At 37.1% G+C, this 27,666-nt stretch overlaps 1 protein-coding gene across 1 annotated transcript; it reads right to left on the reverse strand.

Annotated features, from left to right (window-relative positions):
- Positions 1 to 5,428: 5,428 nt before the first annotated feature.
- LOC101714386 (uncharacterized) lies at positions 5,429 to 24,292 on the reverse strand. The gene is given in 6 exon segments (XM_021261367.2): positions 5,429 to 5,500; positions 5,502 to 7,031; positions 7,955 to 8,037; positions 21,643 to 21,741; positions 22,428 to 22,554; positions 24,217 to 24,292. Coding segments are annotated over 6 exon segments (1,929 nt in total). The 5' UTR covers positions 24,235 to 24,292.
- Positions 24,293 to 27,666: the final 3,374 nt, after the last annotated feature.

Below are 27,666 nucleotides of genomic sequence, written 5' to 3' on the forward strand. Positions count from 1 at the left end.
GTTGGGAAGTCGGCCATGATTCTGATGCGCTTTCCTTTATAGGTGATTTGTTTCTTTTCTGTAACTGCCTGTAGTATTTTGTTCTTCTTTGGGTTCCTGGGATCTTGACAATTATATGTATAGGTGCAGTTTTTTTTTATCATGCCTGGGTGGAGTTCTTTATGCCTCACTTATCTCTATGTCCAATTCTCCACCTCTGTCTGGGAAGTTTTCTATGATTACTTTTGTGAACAGTTTTTTATGTCAAATGTACTTTCTCCTGTTTTTTTTCATGGACTCTTATCAGTCTTGTTATTCTTCTTTGCGTCATCTAGCAGCTGTTGAATTGATTTCTAATGGTCCCTTACTATTTTTAAGAAATCTCTGTTTTCATGTTCTTTCACCATTATCCTGTCTTCTCTATCTGATATTCTATCTTCAGATTCTCTTAATCAGCTCTGTGTGCTTCCATGGAGTTTTTAATCTCCTTTATATCTGTTTGAATCTGTTTCATGGATTCCATTTCTTTCTTATGTTGGGCATTCCTGGCTTCCAGCATGTTTCTGAGATCATCAATTTTTTTTAAATTTTCTGTTCTAGAGCCTCTAATCATGTCTTTCCCTCTGCTCACCATCTCTGTAGTTATCTAGGAGATAATTTCTGCTTTGAATTTTTCTAGAACCTCATTCATCTGTTTTGTTACTTCCTGTGCTATCAGTTCAGGGTTTCCAGGTGGTTGATCATCAGGCTTTTGCACCTCATTACCCCCAGAAATTGCTTTTTGTGAGGTGGAATTCTGGGTTTGTGACTTGCTTTAATACCTTCTGATGTTTTGTTTTTGGTACTGTCCTTGGTTTAGTTCCTGGGTTGATATTACGAAGTTTATTATAAGTATCTTTGTTGATGTATTTAAAACCCTTATGGAATGATTGTTTCTCAGAGGTGTCTCCCAGATATAGCTGGTCTTTAGGTTTTGAGTCTCTAATGCCTCTGAGGCTATCTCATTTTCATTATACCTGGAAGGAAAACTGTTTAGATCAATCATCAATTTTATTATACCAGGAAGGAAAACTGTTTAGATCAATCAACCTTAGCCCATGTCATACAATCAGCAACACCATAGCATCAAACACCACTTAGAGAATTACAATTTGTGGTAGTTATAAATCTATCACCTTTAAGAAATAATGATCCTCCTTCAAAGTGTGTCTCTGCTGTCTGAATAGACAATGTGGACAGCAGGGTGCCATTATGTCAATGAGTCTCAGAAGCTGGTCCCCAACCTGTGAGATTCAGGAAGATTTTTGGTTGCAAGTTCCAAGTTGAGCTCCCTGTTTTCCTGCAGCATAGCACTCTGCTGGTTTCAGCTGCCTTTCCCCTGAAGAATGTCCAGTTTCCGATAGGAGCTGTTGAGCCCTCCAAATTACCAATCAGGGTGGACTTGTGTGCCTTTATTGCAGAGATTCCCTTCACTTTGCCAGTGGGACTTGTTTTCATCAGGGAGGCTGGACAGGTTCTCTCTCTGTTGGTCATTTCTGGTGCTCAGGAAAATGGATTTTATGTCCCCTTGTGCCTCTTCAGTGTGTAACCTAGTAACTGCACAGCCAAAAGCCTAGAGGCCAAATGGGGTAGTGTTGTTTGAGGCACCCACATGGCCAGGCCATCTGCTGGTGGGACTGCCCAGGCAGGTCCTCCTCACCCTCTCCTGGTGGCTGGTGGCAAGCCTGTCCTGGTGGCTGGTCCATTTATGCAAGAGGAAAATTAAGAAAGAAGGTGCCTAATCTGAAGGGGGGAATGTAAGCATTTTATTCTCCCCTCCCTCTGTGAAGCCATTTAGCTGCATTGGGATGAAGAGGCCTGCCTACGACTTACCATCCTCTAGGACAGAAGTTAAAATCCTCCCCTCCCACAATGGGTGACAATATCAGGTCTGTGTCCTATTCATCACCACAGAGGTCATAAGAGTGATGGAGGGCCAATGTGATTGCCAACATGGATCAGAAGAGCATTCAGTACCATGTTGCTGTTGGCAATGCAGCACTGCCCATCCTACCGTTCCCAAGGGGGACTGTTTTCCCTGCTACTCACTCAGGAGACTGAGTTAAATTAACCTTAGTATGCACACTTTGCTTTACAGATGACAGATATCTCTATCAATATAGACTTACCTCAAGACAGTCACATAGATGAATGCACAGAAGTGGACCTGTTTATTTTATGGTGAATGTAGCTGAGTATTTCACACCAATGTCTCCAACTCTATTAACACATGGACCACTCTATCCTCTCTTCTCTGATATCTTACCTGTCACTGTGCAGCCTCAGCTCCCTCACATCAGGAGCTCTCTCCTGCACTTCCCCACCAAGGAAAGAAGGGGACAAGTGAACTTGACTTTTCAAACCATTCTGAAGCACAAGCTTGAAGCTGGGCCAGTAAGTGGGCCATGGTGACCCAGGGAAAACAGGAACTTGATTTCTACAAGACCCCTCTGAAGGTGGCTCCCTCTTGAACTATGGATGACTTAGGACAGCATTTATACTTAGAATCTGCTTCTGCTTCCTGTCCTGAGGCCTGAGGTGGAGGTTTTGCTGAGCTTCTCCTGAAAGATTTTTCCCATACAGTGTGAAATAACTTTTCATGTTCTAGATTAACTTACTGTGTTTTTGTTCTGGCCTCATGTAATAGTTTAACAAGAATTGAAGTGCTTCAGTGTGCCAGATTAGAGGAGTTACTGAATTAAACACACAGCACACGGTATTGCACTTGCTGATTCATACTTGCTTGTGCAGAGCAATATGGACACATCTCAGTAGAGAATTCCTCATGGTAGTTATTCCCCACTTCTGTCCCCAACTGCCATAAAATGAGCACATTTGATTTGAAATTTCTTCCTTGATCCCAGCTGATCTTCAAGGGAAATATTTGAAATCATTAGAAAAATTTAAACTCTCTCATACTGTTCTTGTATTATTTGTTGCCTCAACCAGAATCCTGGCCAATATATACTCATATATATTTTAAAAGCTTTTTTGTATTATAAAATTTCATAACTAGATGTCCTTTCACAAAATTCAATTCTTTCATTCACAGGTGGCTTAAAATTGTCTTTCCCATTAGTACATTGAAATGTGATGAAAATAATGATTCTTCAAATATAGGAGGCATACAATGCATTTAATGAAAGCTTCCACATTAATTTTTTATTATAAGATTGGTTACAGAAATCTCCTAAACATGAAGTTTGATAAAACACAAAATTGATTCATTAAAGACTTATTTTCCATTTTTTCAAAATATTATACTGAATATTGACTCTAACAAATTTGTCAGTTATTTATAAGCAGCTTGCTCTTATAACAGCAAAGAATATGTTGTGAGATATTGAATATCAATAATCAAAGATTGGCTCAATTCAGATGATTAAAATGGTTCTGCATGTCACTTTGAACAATTAATTTAACTCTGTACCTTTTGGGAGAAATCTCAGGCATTTTTAGATAATAAGTGAGAGATCCTGCATCTGTCCCCACAGTGTACTCATAGGAAAATCTAGGGTCACAGGACAGCAAAAATGCTCCAATCAGTTGTTTCACTAATTGCCCCTGGGCCTTGTGCCTTGGTAACCTGAGGAAAATGGAGAGGAAAGTCAAGCTCTCTGTCATATCATCCCATGCCATGTATGTGACCTGCTGAAATTGGTAGGAAGCCATGGAGTAGTGAAGGCACCTGGGTGGAAGAAATTCTCTAAAAATTATTACTAGTAAGTGACCCTCAATATCTCTGGCCATGACAAGGTTTTGGGGCCTAAATCCATTCATTCGAACCTGCATTAAATATTACAAAAGAACTCTCAGATTTCTTCCTAATGTTTTATTAGTTAAATAATTGAAATCACAGTTTTTTATTCTGTACATAAGTTGTATTGAATTTGTGTTTTGGAAAATTAGTTGCTTTCTCTCACACATCCATATTTGATATTTCTAAATAATCACACTACCCTATATTAATATGCAACATTGTTCAATAATAATTGTGTCAGTATTCTGAAAATCTGCCTTGTAGTTCTTTTTTATTTCAGAGTGGATGTATATTTTCTTAGAGTTTCTAAGTGAAAGCTCTCTAATATTTCTTCCAATGGCTTATAAAGTGGTTAACTTTTCTTGGTGAGAACCTTCATGTGATGGTGAGCAAGTGTTCATTTTGAACTTTGCTTTATACATGACATGGAGCATCTGGTCAAGTGTGCATGCTCACATTTCCATACATGCTGCTGTTTGAGTAAAGAGATGATCATTATTTTGCAAGAAATCAGTTCCTCAGGTTAATGATTTGATAGTCATAAAAAATATTTAACCACCTATCAGCTATTAAGTTGTTATCTAGTCACACATATTCTAGTGTAAACTAAACATTATACTTATTATAATGGTTCTTATTGATGACTGGAGATCTAGAAGTTCTTGCAAGTGAAGTTTTCCACTATTGTTTAAAGAGAAATTATGAATGGAACTTTTGCAGCATTCATTACAAATAGAAAATTTCCTGTCATATTTTCTACTGGGCCTTAAGTTGATATATATGATTGAAGTATTCTATAAATTTTAGATTCTAGACTGAAATATCTGAAGCCTTGTCAGACAAATATCTGAGATGTTGCATCATGGCATGACATAAATAATTACTTTCCCCAAGTCCTTAGTTCGGTTGATTGTGGAGCACATCCACTGAAAAATTTTCCATATCATTAACTGAGGTTGTGTGTTCACTTTCACATTTTGCAGGTAACACTGAAGTAGATTTATTATTCATTTTATTTATATTTTGCACAACAGGGGAGTCTGTGCTGCAGGTATTCTTTGTAGTACTTTGTGAGCAGTGTATCACAACAACAAAGTTCAGAATGATGGTAGAATCATTTTTCATGCAGGTGAGATTCTTATGTCTATGATGAGTTTATCTCCATTGTAAGATTTTTCCATCAGGTATAAGACTAGCCTAAGGCTTTTCCACTCAGATGACATTTATGTATTTCCTTTGGTATGTGAACTGTCTCATCATTGTTATGAGAAGTTGACTGTTCCTCACACATATATTCTCAGTATGATTTGTGTGCTGTGAGATTTCTCTGATGCCTACTAAGGTTAGATGAATACATGAACACTTTCTAATTAGACATGATTGGTTTATCTACTGTGTTCTCTAATGAGTATAAAGTCTATACCATTGATTGAAGTTTTTCTCACACATAGGATACTCACATGTTTTCTCTCTTGTGTGAGTTCTCTCTGGCAGACTAAGTAACATAACTTACTGAAGGTTTTCCAAAAAAAAAAGAGAATGTTCGTGATTTCTCTCTAGAGTGTGTTTTCTCATCTTTCCTCAGGCTAGATGATTGAGTGAAGGATTTCACACATAGATGACATGCATATGGGTTCTCTCCTGTGTGTGTTATTTTATGCTGTTTAAAGTTAGATGTATCAGAGAAGGCTTTCCCACACAGATGACATTCATATGGTTTTTCTCCTGTGTGTGTACTTTTATGCCGGGCAAGGGAAGATGATTTAGTGAAGGCTTTCCCACACAGATGACATTCATATGGTTTCTCTCCTGTGTGTATTCTTTTATGCTGTAGAAGAGTAGATGAATAAGAAAAGGCTTTCCCACACAGACGACATTCAAATGGTTTTTCTCCTGTGTGTGTTCTTTTATGCTGGGCAACGGAAGATGATCGAGTGAAGGCTTTCCCACACAGATGACATTCATATGGTTTCTCTCCTGTGTGTCTTCTTTTATGATGTTTAAGGTTAGACAAAGCAGAAAAGGATTTCCTACATAGATGACATTCATATGGTTTCTCTCCTGTGTGTGTTCTTTTATGCTGTTTAAAGTTAGATGTATCAGAGAAGGCTTTCCCACACATATGGCATTCATATGGTTTTTCCCCTGTGTGGGTTCTTTTATGCCGGGCAAGGGAAGATGATTTAGTGAAGGCTTTCCCACACAGATGACATTCATATGGTTTCTCTCCTGTGTGTGTTCTTTTATGCTGTAGAAGAGTAGATGAATAAGAGAAGGCTTTCCCACACAGACGACATTCAAATGGTTTTTCTCCTGTGTGTGTTCTTTTATGCTGGGCAAGGGAAGATGATTTAGTGAAGGTTTTCCCACACAGATGACATTCATATGGTTTCTCTCCTGTGTGTGTTCTTTTATGCTGGGCAACGGAAGATGATCGAGTGAAGGCTTTCCCACACAGATGACATTCAAATGGTTTCTCTCCTGTGTGTGTTCTTTTATGCTGTTTAAGGGTACATGATTGAGTGAAAGCTTTCCCACACAGATGGCATTCATATGGTTTCTCTCCTGTGTGTGTTCTTTTATGCTTTTTAAGGGTGCATGATTGAGTGAAGGCTTTCTCACACAGATGACATTCAAATGGTTTCTCTCCTGTGTGTGTTTTCTTATGTTGACTCAAGTGATTTGATTGTGTGAAAGATTTCCCACACAAATCACATCGATATGATTTTTCTCCTGTGTGTGCTCTTTTATCCTCTAGAAGGGCAGGTGATTTTGTGAAAGCTTTCCCACTCAAATAACACCTATATGGTTCCTCTCCTGTGTGTGTTCGCTTATGATGTTTAAGGATAGATGAATCAGTGAAGGCTTTCTCACATAGATGGCATTCATATGGTTTCTCTCCTGTGTGTGTTTGATTATATCTTCTGAGTTTAGATGAATGATTAAAAATTTTCCCACAATGCTGGCATTCATACTTTTTCTCATGTGTCTCTATTCTCTCATGCTGATAAAACTTAGAAGATGGACTGAAAGTTTTTCTCCACATGCAACCTTCATGTGGCTTCTCTACCATGTTAGTTTTTGTGTGCCCTATAAGCTCAGAATAACTTGTAAAGTTTTTACCACCTTGAGGACATTTGTTTGAATGTATTCCAGATTCAGTTATTTTGTTTCTTCTATGCAGGGATTCATGGTTGTAGGTTTCACAACACAGAAGGTTTTCACAGGTATTTTGCTGAATATTTTTCCATGCCTGTAGTATAAGTTTTAAAATTTGATTAATGTTTTTACCTCACAAATTTCATAATAACATTTGTTATCTAGTGTGTATAGCTTATGATTCATGAGACCAGAACTTGGAGGAAATACTTTCTCAATTAGATAAAAATAATATCACTACTCTCCACTGTGAATCATACCACATTTTCTAAGGTGTGACCAGCTTTGAATATATTTCTCTTTAGATATTCATATGAATATGCCATGATGAAATTTTCTGTGTCCACGTATGAGTACTGACTATGAGGTTATTCTTACAGTATGTTTATGCCAAGTTTATTTGCAGTGAGAATTAAGAAGTGAGGAGTCATGTCCAAGCAGTGTTTAAAGTCTTCCTTTAGACCAATTGAGAGGATTATTTTGTACAAAGGATTAAACTCAAAACCTTGCTCTTGCAAGGCAGGCGGGGCCCCACTGAGCTAAATCCCTGACCCTGAAAGGACTTTTTGACAAAAGCTTATCTTTTGGAAGAAAATCACTTGTTGTTCATAATATACCCAGGTATATTTCTATGGTATTTTATCCATATGAGAATTCCCAAATAAATACTGAAATCTAGAGATATGGGTTTTTATTTATCCTTACACAAGCATATGACATTTCTATCAGTTATGTAAATTAGTTTTTATTTGTACTATCAATTCCAATGACACTTTTCTTTCATTTTGGATCTTGGATACATTTGCAAGTGTATCTACATTATTTTTACATTATTCTGAGTTCACAAAGTGGTTCTCAACACATCTTAATTTAGCTAAGTGCAAAATTCTCAGAGCCTCTATCTCAGAGGGGGTTAATCTCATTTAAACTGCAGTGATGCAATTATGCTCAACTTTTCATTTATTCCAATAAAACTTCTTTCATTTAGATAATAAATGTTACTGTATATAAACTTACCATTAACTTGATGGTGGGTGTGTCATTTCTTCCAATGAGCTGAGTCCTTATCCTTTCTAGTATTTTTTGAGCACCCTTTCTTTCTGTGGTTTATAAAATAACAAAGAATTAATAGTATTTTAAGAAAATTGAAGTGATGAAAAGGACCAAGGCTCAGTATTTGATGATCTTGAAATGGCAGGTATTTCAATGTAATAAAATTAGATTTCACCAAAGAGACAAATACAAAATCTTAGAAAAACTTATGAAGATTGAAATACAAGGTATTGATTGATCAGTGGATTATAAAAGTTATCAATGAGGAAATTTAAATATTCCTGGAATCAAATGGAAACTGAAACAAAATAATTTCAAAATGCCGGACATCTTGAAGGAGGTTGTAAACAGAAATCCATAGATAAAACTGACTGGATTAAACATGCAAGAGATCTCTACAAACACTACATTTGTATCTGTCCAATGCCTTGAAATAACAAAAACAAAGAAAAGGCAGATACCAAAAATAGAAAATACCTAATAAGCTGATGAGTTGAAATTTATTAAAGATACAAATAGCAATAAAATAATCATTTAATATTATTTATTTAGAAAAGTTAGACTGTGAAACAATGACATACATAAAGAATTCTCAAGCCTGATTTATTCCAGCTTAGATGAACAAGTAAATGTTAGAAATGAAATCCTTGAAACACCAAGGATCACAATGATATAAATTTTTTAAAGAGACATACAAAACTGTAATTCTTGATAAAAATTCATACAAGTCTCAACACATATGATCTACAAAAACTGGATCTACCTGATAAAGAAAATATAAGCAAATGCAAGACAAACAATGAGCTTGAAGTATTAGACAATTCTCTCTCCACAATGAGAGACCAATAATATGAAATATCTGCTGACATTTAGCAGACTGCACTGGAATTATGGACAACAATGTTGCTAAAGATTTGCACAAAGTGGGAAAGGAAGGATGCTTCTTCATTAATTTACCAGAGCCAGTATCAAACTAACAACAGAGGACATCACAACAGAAGAATAAAAAATTATAGGGCAATAGTTTTGGAAACATACTTGTAAAATTATTTTTAATTTTTCTTCGAATCTAAATTCAAGAAAACAGATATTCCATAGCCACTCATTCATTCATGGTATGCAAGAATGGTGCAAAATGCCACAAATAAAAATTCATAATTCACCACATGAACAGATTCAATCATGAAAATCCCAAAATGATGTCATTTGATGCACAGAAAACCTTTCCAGTAGTAAATATCTTTTAATGATCAAAACACATGTAGTAACTACATATAGAAGACCAAATGTCTATATTATTAACAGTTAATTTCAGTAAACTCAGAAAATTAAACTGAATGGGAAAACAAGAAACATTTATGTTATAATCAGTAGCAACAAATTTGCTTTTCCCCAAAACTTCTGTTCAGTAGTTTAGTGGAATATTTATCAATGTTGTTAGGAAATTGAAAGTAATAGAAATAGGAATAATATAAGATGTCCAATATCAAATGATGTCAGATTATTAATGTGTGAAAATGCTTTGATTTTTTCCTTAGAAGATGCTAAAATCAACAACAGAAAACTTTTGGATTGAGAAACCAATTTATGAAAACAACAGGATCCAGGGGCTGGGGATTTATCTCAGTGGTTCTGCCACTTTCCTTGCAAGCTCAAGGAGCTGAGTTTGATCCCTGGTACCAGAACAACAACAAAAAAACAAAAACAGAATAACCATATCCAAATATAAAAATGTCTTAATTTTTCTAATCACAAAAATTAACTAAAAATAATTCAGAAAATTATTCTTTTTTTTTAAAGACATGATCTTACTATGAAGCTAAGGCTGTCATTCAAATCACTATGCATCCCAAGCTAGCTCTGAACTCTCCCAATCAGCCCTCCTCAGCCTCCAGTATGCTGGGATTACTGGTGGGCACAAACACACCTGGCCAAGGTAATGATTCTTTACAAAATGTGGGGGAAGGTAGTCTTTTCTGTTAAAGGGCATATTGACCATACATCCATTTTATATGAATCTCTATTTTTGAGAAATCCTACTTTAGTAAAATATATCCATGTTTGTTTCCCCATTCCTTAGAAGGGAAACTTGAGACAAAGGAGGCACAGGCCAGTCCACCTGTGATAGAGTCCACCTTGAGCAAGATGCAAATTAATATATTGGCTTTCCATATGCAAAGTGAGTCTGCCTATTAGCCCACAGTGGCTGCCTGTAGAGCCAGCAGTTGGTGTGTGGGAAAGGAACAACTTGCCACACCACTGCTTATGGCAAAGGTCTCAATTATACGGGATACTGATGTCTTGGATGGCAATACAATAGAGCATCTGAGGGCAGTATGAATCATACAGAAAACTCCTACAGGGGCAAAATTTATTCAGGGTAAAAACCAAAATTCCCATTATTCAATGATATGATCCTACAAGAATACCTTATTCCCTGGTTGCCAGGATCCTCCTCGGGTCAGTGCTCTCTGCTTCAGTGTTCCCTGCACCACCCCTTAAACCTTCTAGAAGCTGTGTGTTCAATAAATAGTGGCAAGTTCAAGGAGAAGGTGTCTTAGGCAGATAAGAGCTTTGACTGTCCTGGGCCCCCTATTTATGCGTTAATATATTGCCTTGTCTTTTTTTAATCCTGACACTATACCTTTGGTCAGGTGATTGGGGGGCTCAGCATCCTTCAGGGTACCTGGAATAAAACACTGAAACAGACATATTTCTTGGTAACAGGATCTGTTCTGCCCAGCAACACTGACTTCTTAACAACTTGCCAATTGGGACAGAAGATGACATCATGTCCCCACTTTTAGAGCATGGCACAATGATGACAGTGAATCAAGAAATAAAAGTTGGGTTACTTGACTGCTTGGTGCATGGCTGGCTTTGTGTAGCCTAGCAACATCCCCTTCTGAACATGTAAAGCCTTACTGAGATAGTTTCGAAGTCCATTAGCCATACTGGAAAATTTTTGTCTCACAACTTGGCAACCAGCATAGAGCCCTCAATGCACTTGGAAATGGCCTGCACCCTCCCCTTGGAAGGAGATATGCCCTGCCTAGTTGTAGTGGATTCCAAGATCCTAGATGGTTAGTGCCTAATTTCTGCAAGCACCCACAAGGTAGGATAGTTCTCAGAAATGCAGGGGAGGGTTCAGAAAAAGAAAAAAAACAGCTCCAGCTGAGCAGGCAGCCCTGTGCATAGGTCAAGGTAAAAAATTCAAGAACAGTGACAACTTATTTCTTGGTGGTTGAGTCATTCTGAGGGCAGGTTGTGTGTGATTAAGACATGTCTCAGACACACAACTAATGGAGGACTCTGATCCATCTACAGTTCCCCCAAGAAAATTATTTGAGACAGACAAGGTGTTTGGGATAGAGAGCATAAAATCTCCAGATTTGGGGACCTTAATCTTCTAGGGAACATCTTATACTTAGAAAATGCAGTATGTATAATAATCAAATTAAAACAGCTTTAAAGAAAAAGAATCTAAAAGAAAATTTCCTTAAAGTAGTTCCTTGGGGGAAGTGGTCCCATATTGGAATGAAAGTGAGAGAATGAATAATACAAATAAACAAGAAATGAAAAGCTGTGGTTTCAAATAGACCCAAGAAGCTGCTCACAACCTCCTCATGTTAAGGTCCAATGTAGATTGGGTCACTCAACTTTTGACAGAATGATCACATTAATGATAAAACTTGTGTGTCCTGAAAAGAGGTTGATTATGTGTGAGGTTTGATGTGGGGCACAGTGAGCATGCATCCCATAAAAACTGAGAAAAGGGAGGGGAAAAAGAGTAAGTAATGTGATCCCCCTGCACCAGCTTACTTCTGCCTTATACCCAGGGGCCAAGCCTACCAGAGCAGGCAAGTCAAGCAGGACAGAGTAACCTCTAAATGAGGTGGAGCAGGCAACCACAGCAGCAGCTGCTTTCTTGCCCCTCTTCATATTCACACCCAAAGGATGACACAGCTGGTAGCATATCATTCTATCTGCCAAGTTCTAAGTCACTGTTTGCAGCTTCATTTCCTCCTCCTTTCATGTTTGAGCCCTAAGATGACATAGCCACTCAGCTCTCATTGTCTACACCACAATCTGACTGTCAGCAACCCCTGCCCCCACCTGTCTCATTACCCATCTGTGCCTGGACTGAAAGAGGAGCTGGAGCAAGGAGAAAAGGATGTTCAAACTTACCCTTTACTTCTCTAGGTGAAGAGAAACCATAGTTATTTTACCCCTCATGGAGGTTCCTCTGGTGTGTGGGTAAGACTCCTCACTGCTGCTGTATCCAGTTCTAAAGTAAGGACTTTAAAAGGGAACTAAGACCCATACTAGAAGATCTCCAGTGGTGGCTCAACAATTACACCAGTGATTGGACCCACAATTGTACACCTGCATTAATACTCTCTGTACTAGGAACTCTATTCCCTTGTGAGAGAATATGGTCAGGAGAGTGGAGAAGGCCTTTGGGACTAAGAACCTCTAGCTTGCCCTGACATTCTAGCTGCAGATGTTTACTTTCCTAATCAGGAACCATGGTGGGATAGTATTGTGACCCAATGGGAGCACACGAGAAACCTCAGAATCTGGATTGTAAAAGGAATAAGGGAGTCAGTTCCCTGATCCTGAACAATAACTAGAGCTTTTAACATCCACCTGAGAAAATATTGAGCAACTAACTTTCATAACAGAGCAAAATACCAAAGGAGAAAACATTCCGGACTAAATCTTGAGGAGCCCCTAACTCAAGGCAAAGCTCCACTTTGTTACACACATCTGGCCAGATATCTCAAAGAACTCCACTATGTTCAGGATTGGAAAGATAAATAACTAGTGAAGTTAAAAGAGAAGCACAAAAATATATGTATAGTGGGATTTAAAAAAAAAGCCAAGAGAGTGTTTTCTACCAAAGAATAAATGGAAAAGGAACCAGCCAATCCAGTAGGTCAAAAGTGAAGCAAGGCCATCTGAAGGGGTCCAGTGCCAAGGGCATCAAAAGGAAAAGGGGAACAACTCTTGTAAAGGTGGGAAAAGGGGACATATTTAAAGACTCCACAGGATGGAAGAGGGAAGGGAAGTGATACACATGATGATGACAAAGAACAGGGGGGTCAGGGGATCTTTCATGTTGATGGGTCCTACCAAGAGACTCTGATAAATCCAGCTGTAAAACCCAAATTGGAGATTTATTAGATTCTTAGTAGACAATTTTATGATCAACCTCTTAGATTACACTGTTATCAGAGAGCCCTTAAATATGAGGAATAAAATGAGAAGGATTTATGGCTTCTATTTTTGAAGCAATATAGGTCAAATTTTAAAATTGAACAGCTCATGGAAAATGCTTCTTTGTCCCTGAGGCAGGAACAAATATCCCAGGCAGAGATTTCATGTCTAAGTTAGAGTCAGGCCTAAACATTATGAAAAAGAAAATGGGAGTCTCCCTTAAACTCTTGATTCCCCAGTTTGAATACAACATTTTCCTGAAGTCTGGAATATAGATGGGAATCCGAGTGGTGAAACAATTCCCTGACTCCAACTCCGTTAAAGAACAGGAGAGAATCAATCAGGAGAAAATTCTACCCAATATCCCTAGAAGGGGGTCTTCAACTCAACCCCATCAGAGAAGGGCCCATAAAACTCAGGCTCCTGAAATCATGTTAGTCATCTTTTAACATTCCAACACTGCACAAATAAGAACAACAAAGACACTGGACAGCTCTTATCAACTAGCACAAGATTTGAGAACAGTAAAATAGATGATCCAGAACAGGCATTCTATGCTGTGAAACCCCTATCAGAGTTAGAGATGTAAAAGATGCCTTTTGGGTTTTCCCCTTGGCTGAAGATAGTAGAGACATATTGGCTTTTTAATTTCAGGATCCCTGTAGGGGAAGAAATAAAAATATCAGTATACTGTCTTCCCACAGGGATTCACTGACACATCTACCTTGTTTGGAAAAATTTTAGGACAATTTCTTGAAAAATTCACTCTCCCTCCCCAGATTAAGTTGATTCAATATGTGGATGACTTATTGGTTTCCAGGGTTCTCAAAGGGGAAGTGACAGATGCCACTATCAGCCTACTTAATATCCTAGCTTGGCAGGATGTCACAGTAACTAGAACTAAATTACAAATTCTTGAAACTGAAGTTAAATGACTGGAACACTTCATTAATGAGGGGAGTTGGAAGCTATGTCCTGAGTGAATGCAGGTGATCATCAGCATGCATCTATCATGCTCTAAAATATAACATAGAGTTTCAGGGACTATCTGAAAATTTCTCTCTATGGATAAATTCATATGCCCTGAAAAGCCAAAGGATTAAATCTTACCCTATTACTGTAGGAACCTGGCCTTCATCTTCAGAATTCAAAGAAAACCCAACAGGTAGAAAATCCTAAATGTCCTCTAATCAACGACCCAGTCCTGGTGTTGCCCTTGATAAAAAATTCATCCCTCTATTTGTCATGTCATAAAAGTGAAGGACCCTCAGCATCCTAACTCAGGAACATGAAGGTAAAAGGCAACCAGTGGCTTACTTGTCCAAGTTACTGGACTCATTAACCTGGGTTTGGCCAGAGTGTATCCAGTCCTTTACCACAGTCACCATGATGACTAAGAAAACAAAAAACTTACTTTGATGGGGTCTTTATGGTTGGAAAACAACATCAAGTCCAGGCAATTCTTCACAATAATGTGGGAAGAATGCTAACTGACTACCAGAATATTAAAGCATAAAGACACATTTGGTGAGAGATGATATCAGTCTTTCCTCTCATAGCTTCCTGAAGCCTGCTGAATTCTTCAAGGATAACACCCAAAGTGCTGTGGATCATGATGTATGGATCTCAGAGATGATCAGACAAAGTTTGACCAACTTTAGAGAAACTTCATTTGCTACTATATAAAGCTTTTCATATGTGGTTCCTCAAAAGAAAGAGACATAACAGTACTCTGTTATAAACGGGAAATAAAGTTCTTAAAGTGAGGGTCAACAACTATTTATACTGACTCCAAATATGCTTTTGATGTGCTCCATTCTTTGAAACATCAGAGTTGAAAAATGCCTGATTAATAGCAAATAACTAGTCCTCCCCTATACAGAATTAACCATGCAGATTTAAGAAAGTTTCATGTTGCTTGAAGACATAGCTGTAGTACAGGTACCATGACCCCAGGTGGGGAATTCAGTGGAAGCCTGGGAACCATGCTAGCAGATGAGACTGCAAAACAGTCAGCCCTCCAATCAGAAGCTGCTGTGTTCCACCTCATCTCCTTTCTCACTTCACCATTATTCCTTTATATCGGCAAGTGGAAAATATAGATTCAGGCAATGAGAGCCATTTTACTGTTAACATCCTTAGAGTACACATAGGGACCTAAAATCTTCTGAAATTTGTATATACCATGACATCCTACATGCTCTGGAAAAGAACACAGGATGAATCAATCCCTAAAAAATTATTTAGCTACTGTAATACTAGAAACTAGCCTACCCTGGAAAAGTGGCTTCCCACTGCATTCTTCAGAATCAGAGCTGCTTCAAGAATTGATATTAGTCTGTCCCCCTGTGAGATGCTCTATGGCCTCCCTTCCTAGGCCAGGGTACTGACAGACTCATCTTTGATACAAAAACCAAATTCCTGGACCACTCAGTATGAGGTTTGGACTGATGACCTATGGTCTTCAAATTCACCACAAGCCTTTAAAAATACAGATAATATGAGGAAATGCTTTTTTTTTGTTAAACCAAAAATTCTTTATTGCTTTCATTTCTCTTTCTTTTTTAAAATTTTTTTTGTTAAATTCTTTTATTAGTACATTTTCGTATACAGCACAATTATATTTGTCATTGGGAATTGTACCTTTACATAATGCATCTTGGTTCTTATTTTTTCTGCATTCCTAGCCCCCCATGCACCCCCTCCACCCTTCCCTATTTACAAGGCTTTATTTCCATTTTTTCCATTTCTCATCATTTTTCCTTTCCCTTCTTTCCTTTCCCCTGCCCCTCCCACTACCCCTACCACTTTGGACCTTTTCCTCCAATTTTGCATTATAGATTATTCATTCTAATAATTGGTACATTTTAGGTATACAATATAGTGACATACATCATTGGAAATTTGCATAGTCTTTACATAATCTTTACATAATCTCTCCTGGTTCTCATTTTCCACCCTTGCCCAGCCCTCCCTTCAACCCCTCCATTCCTCCCTATTTACAAAGATTTTGTTCCTATTTTTACATTTTCTCACATTAATACCATTTCCTACTATCCTTTCCCCTACCCCTCCCACTTCCTTCCCCTTTGCCCATTTTCTTTCTATTTCACATTACCTATTATACATTTAGTCCTTATTTACACTTTCAGTTTCTCACAACAGAGAAACTGGTAACTCCCAGCCCCTGTAATGTAATCTCCTACTCCTGGTTACTGATGATACTCAAACCATGAATCAAGAACCTGGAATTATGAGAACCTATGCATTGGGTTCAGAAAGGTCAGGATATGAGCTGCTCTGTTCCTTTGCTTTCAAGCTGGTAAAAATCAACCCCATCACGCCCTCTCCTTCCACCATCATGGCTGTCACCCTCCAGACTAGCTTAATGGAAGCACTATGGTCTAGCAATGACCCTGCTAATATCACAGTGGTAGAAGTTAAAGACTTTCAACCACCTTTGGCAATTTAGACTTTATTCAACAAAACATATGTTTCTCTGAAATGGATTAATTATCGTCTTCAAAACCTCAAGTATAAAAAGGATTGCTATGCAAGCAGAGTAGGTCAGCAAGAGGCTCAGGGAGTCTGATTTTCCATAGGAGGGACCTCAGTCATGGTGGAATCTATGACAGCCATATTTCAAGACCGGGTGTCCAGGGGCAATGAGTCCTGACAGATTTTGTCACTTCTGCTGAAAATGATGAGAGATCATAGACATAAGCCTACAGGAAACATAAGACTCAAGTCTTGGATAATTAATTACACCTCACGTATAAGGTGGGTGCAGTGAGAATTTCAGGGTAGTGCATGGAGATGTACTGAAGTTAGGTCCTTTGAGGATCTGGGCAATCAGGCAGCATGGGCTGTGGCTCAGGCAGTGCTCTGGTGGTATTCATGGCTCTGTTACTCAAGAACTTAGTGGCCACCTGGAGTGGGACTTGTGCTTTGGTTCAATTGCCCACTCCTTTCCTCCTTACACATAGAAACCCTAATCCACCCCCAAATCTATTCTGTACCAGGGAGAAAATATCACAAGGGGGATCATCTGATTCTTATATGGACATTGACCCCAGAACATTCCCTAAGGGGGTGTCCACAGAATTTCAGGCTAGAAATAAAATAGCAGCAGGACTGGATTCAGTACCCTTTGTTGTTCCACCATCAACAAAATGGACCAAATGAGAAATACTATAACTAACTGAGGTCTGTAAAGTGTATTAGAGAATCAATTAAAGGAATAGCAGAACAATTAGGCCCCAGCAGCAAAGTGGCCTGGGAAAATAGTCTGGCTTTAGAAATGATTTTGGAAAAAAAGGAGGAGCCTGTGTAGTGACAGGCAGCCAATGTTGTACTTTCATTCCAAATAATACAGGTTTAGATGGTATTAATATCAAGGCTCTGGAGGGTATAACAACACTTGCTAATGAGATAGTAGCAAACCCAGGAATATGTGATCCTTTCTTTAATGGAATGGATCAATGCTTTAAATCATGGATGGGAATAACTACCTCCATCCTGAGTCCTGTTATCACTGTGTTGGGGGAAGTGGCTCTAGTGGGATGCTGCATCATTCCCTGGGTAAGAGGGGTGTGCAAAGCCTGACAGAGAAAATCCTTACTAAGCCATCCTCACTTGCCTACGAAATCAAACTTCTAGTATTATAAACCTTAGACCAAGAAGACAAAAGTCAATGATTGTTCAGTTTGAAGAAAAGTATAACAGTGTGTCACTAAGAAGGGCAATTTTTTTGTAAAAAGTAAACTTTTTTATGAAGGGGGATATTTTGAATAACTCCATTTATAAGAATTCATTATGCCAAAATTCTCTTTTTGTAAAATATACTCATGCTTATGTTCCCAATCCTTACAAGAATAACTCGGGATAATATGGCCATATGCTAGTCCACCTGCAGTAAAACTTTGTAACAAAGATTCTTCTGGGTCACAGCATCTGTTCTGCTCAGCACTACAACTCCTTAGAACTATGGAATCAGGTTAATGTGTGAGGCAATGTTTCCACTAATAGAGCATGAAAAATGACAACAGTGAGTCAAGAAATAAAGCCATGTGGAGTGACTGCCTGGTGTGCTGCCTGGCAGTGTCTATCCTAGCTATTCCCCCCTCTGGAGAAGTCAAGCTTTGCTGAAATACTTTCAAAGACTTTTATCTGGTTCTGTTATGACCCTAGGGATTTCCTCTCTGACACAGTATTTTCCAAAATCTATCAAAATATAACTTCAAACAAATACTAAGTTATTTCTACATTTAGAATTATGCAACATGATATAGGGATTGAAAAAGATATTATAAGATAGAAAGAACTCTAATATATATCAGACTGAAATGTCGCCTACTATTCACATATGGAAAGAGAGTTGAATATGGAAAAGAGAAGTTATAACAGCATCAAAGTAGACATTATTAGATTAGGTCATTGACACGTTCTTTGCTGAATAGGAGTTTGGGAACAGGACCTGGTTGGAATGTGGAGGCCATGTGGACATGACTGGGAAAGCTCTCGTCTCCACCTGACCCTCTTTTCTCACTTCTTTTTCTCTTTTGAACCCCACCTTCCACTACCCATGTAGCTTTTCAGGCCATTCTCTTATGCTTTTCTGCATTGGAGTTGGCCAATAATAAAGTGCAACCTCAGAAATTGTGTATTACAGCAAAAATCTTCTTTCTCTAAAGTATTGGCCTTAAATATTTTGGAAGAGGAACAGTGACTAATGCCATCTCTCATGTTCATGAGGTTACAGAATTGATACTGTTTTCATGATCTTGTTATGAAAGAGATCTGTATATTCAGTGAATTCCAATGATGATATTAAATACAGTTCTTTGAAAGATGAGAAAACCAATCCTACAATTCATCAGCAAAAGACACACATGCACACACACACCCAGATGCAAGCCTAAGCAAAACAATCATCAGAAAGTTGAGGAAAGCTAAAAATCAGCGCAATATTAAATATCCATGTATTAAAATAAAAGTACAAAAATTGACACAATATTGGCATAGAGACAGAAGCAATAGACTGGAGGACACTGAAAGAAAATTACATACTAACAGCCATCATTTTCTTGAAAAGAAGACAAGCATATGTTTTCAATAAAAATTAGCCTGATAAATATTTTCAGAAAACTGGACATTGATAAATAGATAATTAGAAGTGGATTCCAAACTTTCACAATGTAAAAAATGTCCACTGAATGTATATCAAATACCCAGGTATATTGCCACATTTATTTGAACAAGAAGATAGGAGAACGAAATGTTTCACTCTGCAAGCAAAAGTAAAAGTTTTCTGAAAAGGACTCCATTAGAAAATGAACAGGAGAAATAATCAATAAATAGGGTAATACCAAACAGAAAGCTATTGCACTGCAATAAAATCAATGCCAAATGAAGACAAGAACTATACAACAGAAGAAACTCTTTGAGATCAATCCTTAGTACAGAACAGTATGATCATATATCTATATACATATGAATACATAAGCAAAATTAAAATAAAATACATATGCATCAATAAAAAAGAAAATGATGTACCTAGTCATTACTCCAAAGAAGAAATGAAAAGAGAAGTACTTAAATGAAAATAATTTCCACATCATTACTTATCTGGGCATTACAAATCTAAACTACCTTGAGATTTCATCTCACCAATTAGAATGAGGATCATATACAAGTAATAATAAATTGTCTTGAGGATTTGAGGTAAATCCAGGATAAATTTCTCTTGTAAATGATTAAATTCATTATTAAAATCACTGTGAAGTTTCCTCAAAGAGTAAATTTTTTGAGTAAATTTTGACCTATCCTTTTTTCCTACTTCTTAAAAAGTTGATACATTTCCTAAAGAATTCCTAAAGTATTTGTACTTTTTAAATATCTTTATTCCAGCAAAATACATGTCTTCCTAGCTATGAATACTTCCTAAGTGCACATAGGAAAATGGATGAAGGCAGAGAAAGTGTGTTTATGCACAATGAAGTATTTTTTAGACACACAAACTAAAAACAAAATATGCTATGATTAAACTTGAGGTCATGTTGCATAAAATGAGTCAGATTAGTAAGGTAAAATATCATGTTTTGTCTCATAAGGAGAATGTGGAAGAAAATCTGAGATTGGATTTGCATGTTAGTAAAGGGAAAAACATTAGAGAAGTAGAGGATGAGAGGAAGGAGAGAGGAAAAGGCAAAAATCTAAGGGGAAAGAGAAAAGAATCAAAGTATGTTGTGTGCATGTGCAGGTTTTATAAAATGAAATGTATTAGTCCCTCAAATTACCATACAACCAATAAAAAACACAAAAAATTGACACTCAAATTAAGTAAAATTGGCAAGTGTCAAATTATATGTTCTAGGCATTAGTCAAATTTTAGGTTGCATGCATTTGTCCAGTTATAGGTGGTAGGCATTGGATATTGCAGAATTTGGTAAAAATTAAGCACACAAATTAAAGTGGAAACAAAAATCTGTGCTGGTACACAGGGAAAACCTTTAGTGAGTCCTATGACAAATACAGATATACACAAAATTAATTTCAATATGTAAATATTGTTCTCTCCCAAATCTGACACAATGATAGAAAAACACATGACTTGTGATGTTTCACAAATTTAAATGATAACACTTGTGACATTTTTCACAGGGTCCTCGGCCACATTTTAGTAAACATCATTCCCTTCACCAAAGCCACGTCTCACATATGCCCTGGCCAGGCTCCCATCTGCATTGAAGCATGAGTCTGTGGTTCTCACCTTGACTGCAAATTTGGGCAAAACTTACTCATCTCATCACCCACAGCAATGGAGATGCCATGGAAGGGATTTTGGAGAATATTGGAGAAGAGGAGGTTGAGGGGAAGGAGAGAGGAAATGTTAAGGAGGAAATGAGGGGCATGAGAAGGACCAATGCATGATATATGCATTTACAAATTGTGTTAAATGAAACATAACTTACTCTAAGAGTAACACAAGTCAAGTACAAAGAAACAAGTGATAACAAAGGCTGTCACTTAAACCACATACATATGTTAAGAGAGGTTCAATGAGAAGTTGTACAAATATAGAGCACTGGATATTTTAGAAGTTTGTAAAGATTAAATTATGGAAAATTAAAATGGTGACAAGACCTTGTTCAGTTATAGAGAGAAAAATCTTTAATGGAAACTCTGAGGACAATAGCCCCTATATGAATTGGTAACTCCAGTGTATACATAAATCTTCTATCCAACCATAGCAAAAGCAAAGATAAATACACTTGCTGGAGATGGTCATGTAAAAGAAATCCTGAGAAAACTTGAAAAAATCGCCCATGTCCTCTCCCACATTGTACAGAGCATCACTCACTTTAAAAGCCTTCACTTTGCATACTAACCACGCTCCCATTTGCAATAAAGCACCACTCAGTGGTCCTTACCTGGATGCTGAAGTAAAGGAATAACTCTTCCTTCCACCATCCACAGCATTTCTTTGTCCACTGAAAGAAAATTTAGATCTGATTCACAGAGCTGGTATCCTGTTCAGGGAAAAGCAAGCAAGTACATTTTTTTTTTTTTTGTGGCAAGAAAAATATTTTGATCAAGCACATGGGATGCAATTCAAAAAAAGTAAGGAACTAGAGGTTAGACCTAGGAAATATATTCAAAAATCATCATTGAGTGAATTTTTGAATATTAAATGGAAATCTAGAATGTGTGACAAAAGAGGATTCTTTGTCAGGATTCTTATATTCATTCTTGTTTTTAATTAAAATGCAGTATTATCAATATTTCAAAAATAATAAAATACATATGTCCACTGTAAAATGAATACTATTTAAATAGAATCTAACACGAACTTTTCAAGAATACTCACATTACATTTCTTTTCATGTGTGGGTCAAAACTCAACCTGCTGATTTTAAAATAATACTTTTCCAATTATTTAGTGAATTTATAATTTTGAAAACATTCATTCAATACACAGTTTTACTCTGGGTTTTGCAGATTTGGTTGCAAGAAAGGCATGAAATATTGATGAAGTCAACAATCAAGGTTGTTAAAAAAATCTTGTAAATGAATGTGATTGAAAACTTTCATGAAGGTGAAAGTTTTATAAACAAATTCAGACAGAGAATTATTTGGGTATGCATCACACATTCTAGAAAACTAATGCTAGAAAACTTGCATGACTGAATATAGACAGAGACAATGGTGGACTCACCAAGGGATAGGAGATGATTAATGTTTTCCACCATCACATCTCTGTACAGCTTTCTCTGAGGTGTGTCCAGTAGGGCCCATTCCTCTGGGGTGAATTTTATGGTCACATCTTCCACGGTCAATAACTTCTAGAAGACCATAGACACTACAATTTAGACAGAGGAATAGCGACAAAGTTCTTTCCATGAAAAGTCAGATTATAGCCCAGAGGCAGAGGAAAGCCTGGATACAGAGAAATTGAATTGTTTAGGGCAACACTATTGCTTCTCTTTACAAACACACTCTGAACTCATAAATTCATTGTTATGAAGGATAATTACATTATGAGAAATTTTACATACTTGGTATTGAAAACCTTTGAATTTTTTCAATAGAATGGTAGTTATAACTTTTATGATGGTTGTTTTGAAACATTGAGTTTCAAAATTTTATGTAAAAATATCTGCCCTGATCATTTTGAGGAACATTCTTACATAAAAGAAGTGAATTATTGTTATCGCTGTTTGGGTTTCCATTAGTTTCAATGACTATAGTTGTTTCATTTTCATTCATATACCTCACATCCCTCATCTATTTAACCAATTTTATACTGATGTGAATGTGGAACAATCCAAAGAATGTTTTTTCTATCTCAAAGACATTTATTATAATTGTTGTTTCTGTTATTCATAAGAAGGTCAAGGACAGTGAAAGGATTAACCACCATCCCTGATCACGGGCTGAATTGCATGACTGTCACCATCTGTGTGTGTGGTCTGTCTGTACTGGAATGGAAATAAATTTGCAGAGTGAGGCTCAGGACAAATGTCAAGCAGGACTCATCAGAAATCTTTCTGATTGGGGTATTGTCCTTTGTTCTAGATGAACTTTCCTGAGCTATGAGGATTCTCTTCTCTGAAAACTCTAAATATTATTCTTGGAGGTCTCCTCTGTGAATATTGTAACCATATTCACATGTTCAACAAACTTTAGATGAGGTACCACATATTCAGTTCTTCAAAATATTTCCAGAGCTTTCTATTTTCATTCTATTAATTCCCTTACTACACTCTTGAGTTAAGATTACAACCAATTAAGTTAATAATAATATCTAATAATAACATGCATCCATCAAATATAAAATATTCTGAATTATTGACATGAAAGTACTATGAATATGGTCCAGAACAATAAAGTATTTTACATTATACTTTGAAGACTTTCTCACATTGAAGTAGGTACTATTCAATTTATTAAGTGTGAAATTAAATAAATGAGTGGCAATTGGAAATCTTCCCAAACATCTTTCATTATTCTTCCAGAGCTTACAGACTTGATATCAAAATGTTTGCCTCCCTTTTGAGTGAATTCACCTGGTGAAATATTTAACTCCCTCACTGCCACGGGCTGCAGTGCTCTACTTCTCACAGATAGCTGTTCCCTGCATAAAGCAAAATTCTAACAGCACTAGAGTTAGCAGCACAGGCAAGGAGGTCAATAGTTCTATAAAAAGAACAAGGAACTCAATGAGGGAGAAAATATCTTACATTTCTTCTATAAGTACAAAGCGACAGTATAGATTCACATACACAAAGATACTGAAACCATAGGCAAATATGTTTATATTATAACATTGTATGCATACTATATAGTAAATAAGACATTATAAGTTTATAACCATTAAAATTATCTCAAAGTGAAGAAAATCCCTCCTGAACTATAAGTGCCTTAATCCCTCCTACTTGGACTTAAAACTTAATATCTGCTCTCAATGAGCTTGTAATATCAGTAGAAAAAACATTCTTACTCACCTGCACATTCATTGCCATTCACAGAGTTGTCAGCTGCCTTCCAGTACAGATTATGACACAGGGTAAAACTTAAGGACTGAATCTGTGGATAGAGAACAAAGTCAATTAAACTGCAGTCTGTGCTGAAATTTTAAATGCATCTGTTAGGAAATCACAGATATTCATGGGAATGTTAGCATACTACCAAGCAGCAGAAAATGCAGTGCACTTGGACAAAAGCACAAGGGTCCCAACTTTTCTGAAGTAAAATTTGAGTGCGTAGTCCTGGTTAAAAAATAAGATACAAATGCAGTCATCTCATAGAAAGGAACATGAAAAACTTTGTCTCTATTGTTCATTAGCCAAGTCAGCCTTTTACTTGAAATGTAAGGAATTCCTTCCCTCATTCCAAAACAGAGATAACCATGAGCCATCCCCATGTGGGACTTAGTTTCCATCTTTAGATAAATATGGTAGAATTTTTCAAACTACACTAGATTTGCATCATTTGGTAGCAATGATCCTCCAACCACCACATTTCCCAGATGCCTCCCTGCATTCTCAGCCATGAAGTTGAACTTTTCTCTCCAGGAATGGATGCCAATCTTGGTAAGATGTTGTATAAAGGGAGGAATTGACACAGACACTCATTCACCTGGGGGCTCATTCACTGACACCCAACCTACATAGGTGACCCTTAAAATCTTCTGCTTCAGAAAGTAACAGAACTACACATTTTTCAGTCTGCTGGCATTTACTCCCACAATTACTTAAGACAACACTGCTCAGAAGCAGTGCACATGTAAATTATGAGGATCATTCCTAAATCTCCTGGCTCAATGGGACATTTCATTTAAGATTTTGCTGTAGCCCATGCAGTTCAGTTTTGTGTTACTCATCACTTCCATAACACATCTACCTTACATTTATATACAGACCTTTGCTTGCATGTGAGAAAGACTATAGGAATTGTAATGTCTCTCCAAAACCCTCAATAATAAGTGTACTGGCAACTGTATTTCATTTATAATATTTGTAGTGAACAAAAGTATAATCAATTGACTTGCTTATATGGGTATTTGAATAAAACAAGACATTATAATATATGAAACTGTGTTGCCAGATATACATACATAAATTTTCATAAGTTTAATCTTTACAAAATCTCTGGTCTTTTAGACCTTTAAGCAATTTTTCCCATAACCAATATAATTAGGCAAAAATTTAATACAACCAAGTACTGCACATTGATATTAAGATTGTTACATGTTCTGCCTTGGTTATGGTTCATATTTTATATAATTGACACATGATCAAACTCAGAATGACATTTCTAATGTTACAAACATTGCAAGTACAATGTCTTCTAGTTTTTGCTTTATCAAGAAATTACTAGCCCACCCTCCAAGCACAGAGTGGATGGGTGAGGAGCTGAACTGTGTGGAGCTGGGCTGCCACCCCACCCCTCAACCGGCCTCTGAGTGAGTAGCCTGCAGCACTACCCCAACACCGAACCCACTGGACTTTGGCCTCCTGGCAACCCTGGTACCTTGACCAACACCACAGAGTCATAGGGAGTTCTAAAGGCCATTGTCCTGAGCTCTAGAAGATGGAGCAGAAGTGAAAAACAGGAAGAGGGCCTCTCTCAAGCTCCTTGATAAAAATTACTGCCTACTAGAAAAGTGAAGGGAATCTGTGCAATGATGGCACTTCAGACCACTTTAGTTATTAAGTCAGAGGCATCACCACCTCCCATCAAAACCTGGACTATTTTCAGGGTAAGAGGAGCTGGAACCTGCAGTAGAACCTTGGTGAGTTCAACCCTGAAGGAGGTCAGGGAGCTCAACTTGGAACACACAGCCAAAAATCAGCCTGAATCTCAGGGATCTGCTGCTGGCTTCCTGAGACTAATTGACTTAGATCAGGACACTGCTGCCCACGTTGTCTATTGTGACAGCAGAGACACACCCTGAAGAAAGTCCTTCATTTTTATTTTTTATTTGTTAAATTACTTTTGTCTCATATTTAATTTATATTTTTTTCTACTCTTTCCAAACTTTTTTGTTTATCTCTTCTTTTTCTCTCTGTCTCACTCTGTCATTCTCCCTCATTTTTCTTCCTCTTCCCTTTTGTTCCTACCCTGATTCAGACATATTCTTTCTCTTTTCTTCTCTTTTTCCTCCTCTCAATTGTCATTAGTTTTAAAGGAAAGTCAATACAGTTTCTAGCCTTCCTATTGCTTCAGTTGTTCTGTTCTTGTCTTGTTCTTTCAGTCTGTCTTTTCCTCTTGTCTTCAACAGTTTCCTAGAGTTTACATGATCTTCCTGTGTTCTCTGGCCTCACTGCTAATATTTCCCTATACTTCTACACATTTATCTCTTGCTCCCCAACTCTTTCTAAGGGAAAATTGGGAATACTAAAGAGTTCATTCACTGTAAATATATTTTGGGCTGGTCCTCAATTTTGATATAATTCACATGGTTAAAGGTGATAGATTAATAACTACCACAATTTGTCATTTTCTAACTAGTGCTTGATGTTATCTTGTTGCTAAGTGTATCACTTGGGTTAAGGTGTTGTGATTGATCTAATCAGATTTCCTTCTTGGTATAATGAAAATATGATTGCCTCAGAGTTATTAGAGACTCAAAGCCTAACAACTAACTATATCTGGAAGACACCTCTGAGAAGCAATCATGCCATAAGGTTTCTAAATACAAGCAACAAAGGTACTTACAATAAGCAATATTGAAGTATCAACACAGGAATTAAAACAAGGACAGTACAACAACAAAATTAAGAATGACAAGATATTTCAGCAAGGCACAAACCCACACTTCCAGCTCAGCAAATGCAGATGGGGGGGGCGAGGTGGAAAATTCTGATAATCAACCACCTATTCACCTTGCATTGATAGCACAGGAAGTAATGAAACAGATGAATGAGGCTCTGGAAAAATTCAAAACCAAATTAATATCCTAGATAAATACAGATATGGTGAACAGAATGAAAGACATGACTAGAGACTCGAGAATAGAAAGAGATAAAAAAATAGATGAGTTCTGGACCATGATGGAAGCCATGAATACCCAAAATACAAAAGAAATGGAAATCATGAATGCCCAACATAGAAAAGAAATGAATCCATGAAACAGATTCAAAGAAATATCCAGGAGATTAAAAACTCTATTGAAAATATACACAGCAGACTGAGCCAATCTGAAAACAGAATATCAGATATAGAAGACAGGATGGTGATCAGTGACTATGAAAAGGGAGATCTTTTAAAAATAGTAAGGTACCCTGAGAATTCAATCCAACAGCTTCTAGGTGATGTAATGAAGAATAATATAAAACTGAAAGAATTCCAGGAAAAAGCAGGAGAAAGTACAAATTACATAAAAAATATTGCTCACAGAATTAATGACAGACAATTTCCCAAAATGAGCAAAACAATTTGACATACAGATA

This window comes from Heterocephalus glaber, unplaced genomic scaffold (assembly GCF_053883595.1).
Source record: "Heterocephalus glaber isolate CG9 unplaced genomic scaffold, H.glaber_assembly_v1.0 deba00001460, whole genome shotgun sequence".
Classification (NCBI taxonomy): domain Eukaryota; kingdom Metazoa; phylum Chordata; class Mammalia; order Rodentia; family Bathyergidae; genus Heterocephalus; species Heterocephalus glaber.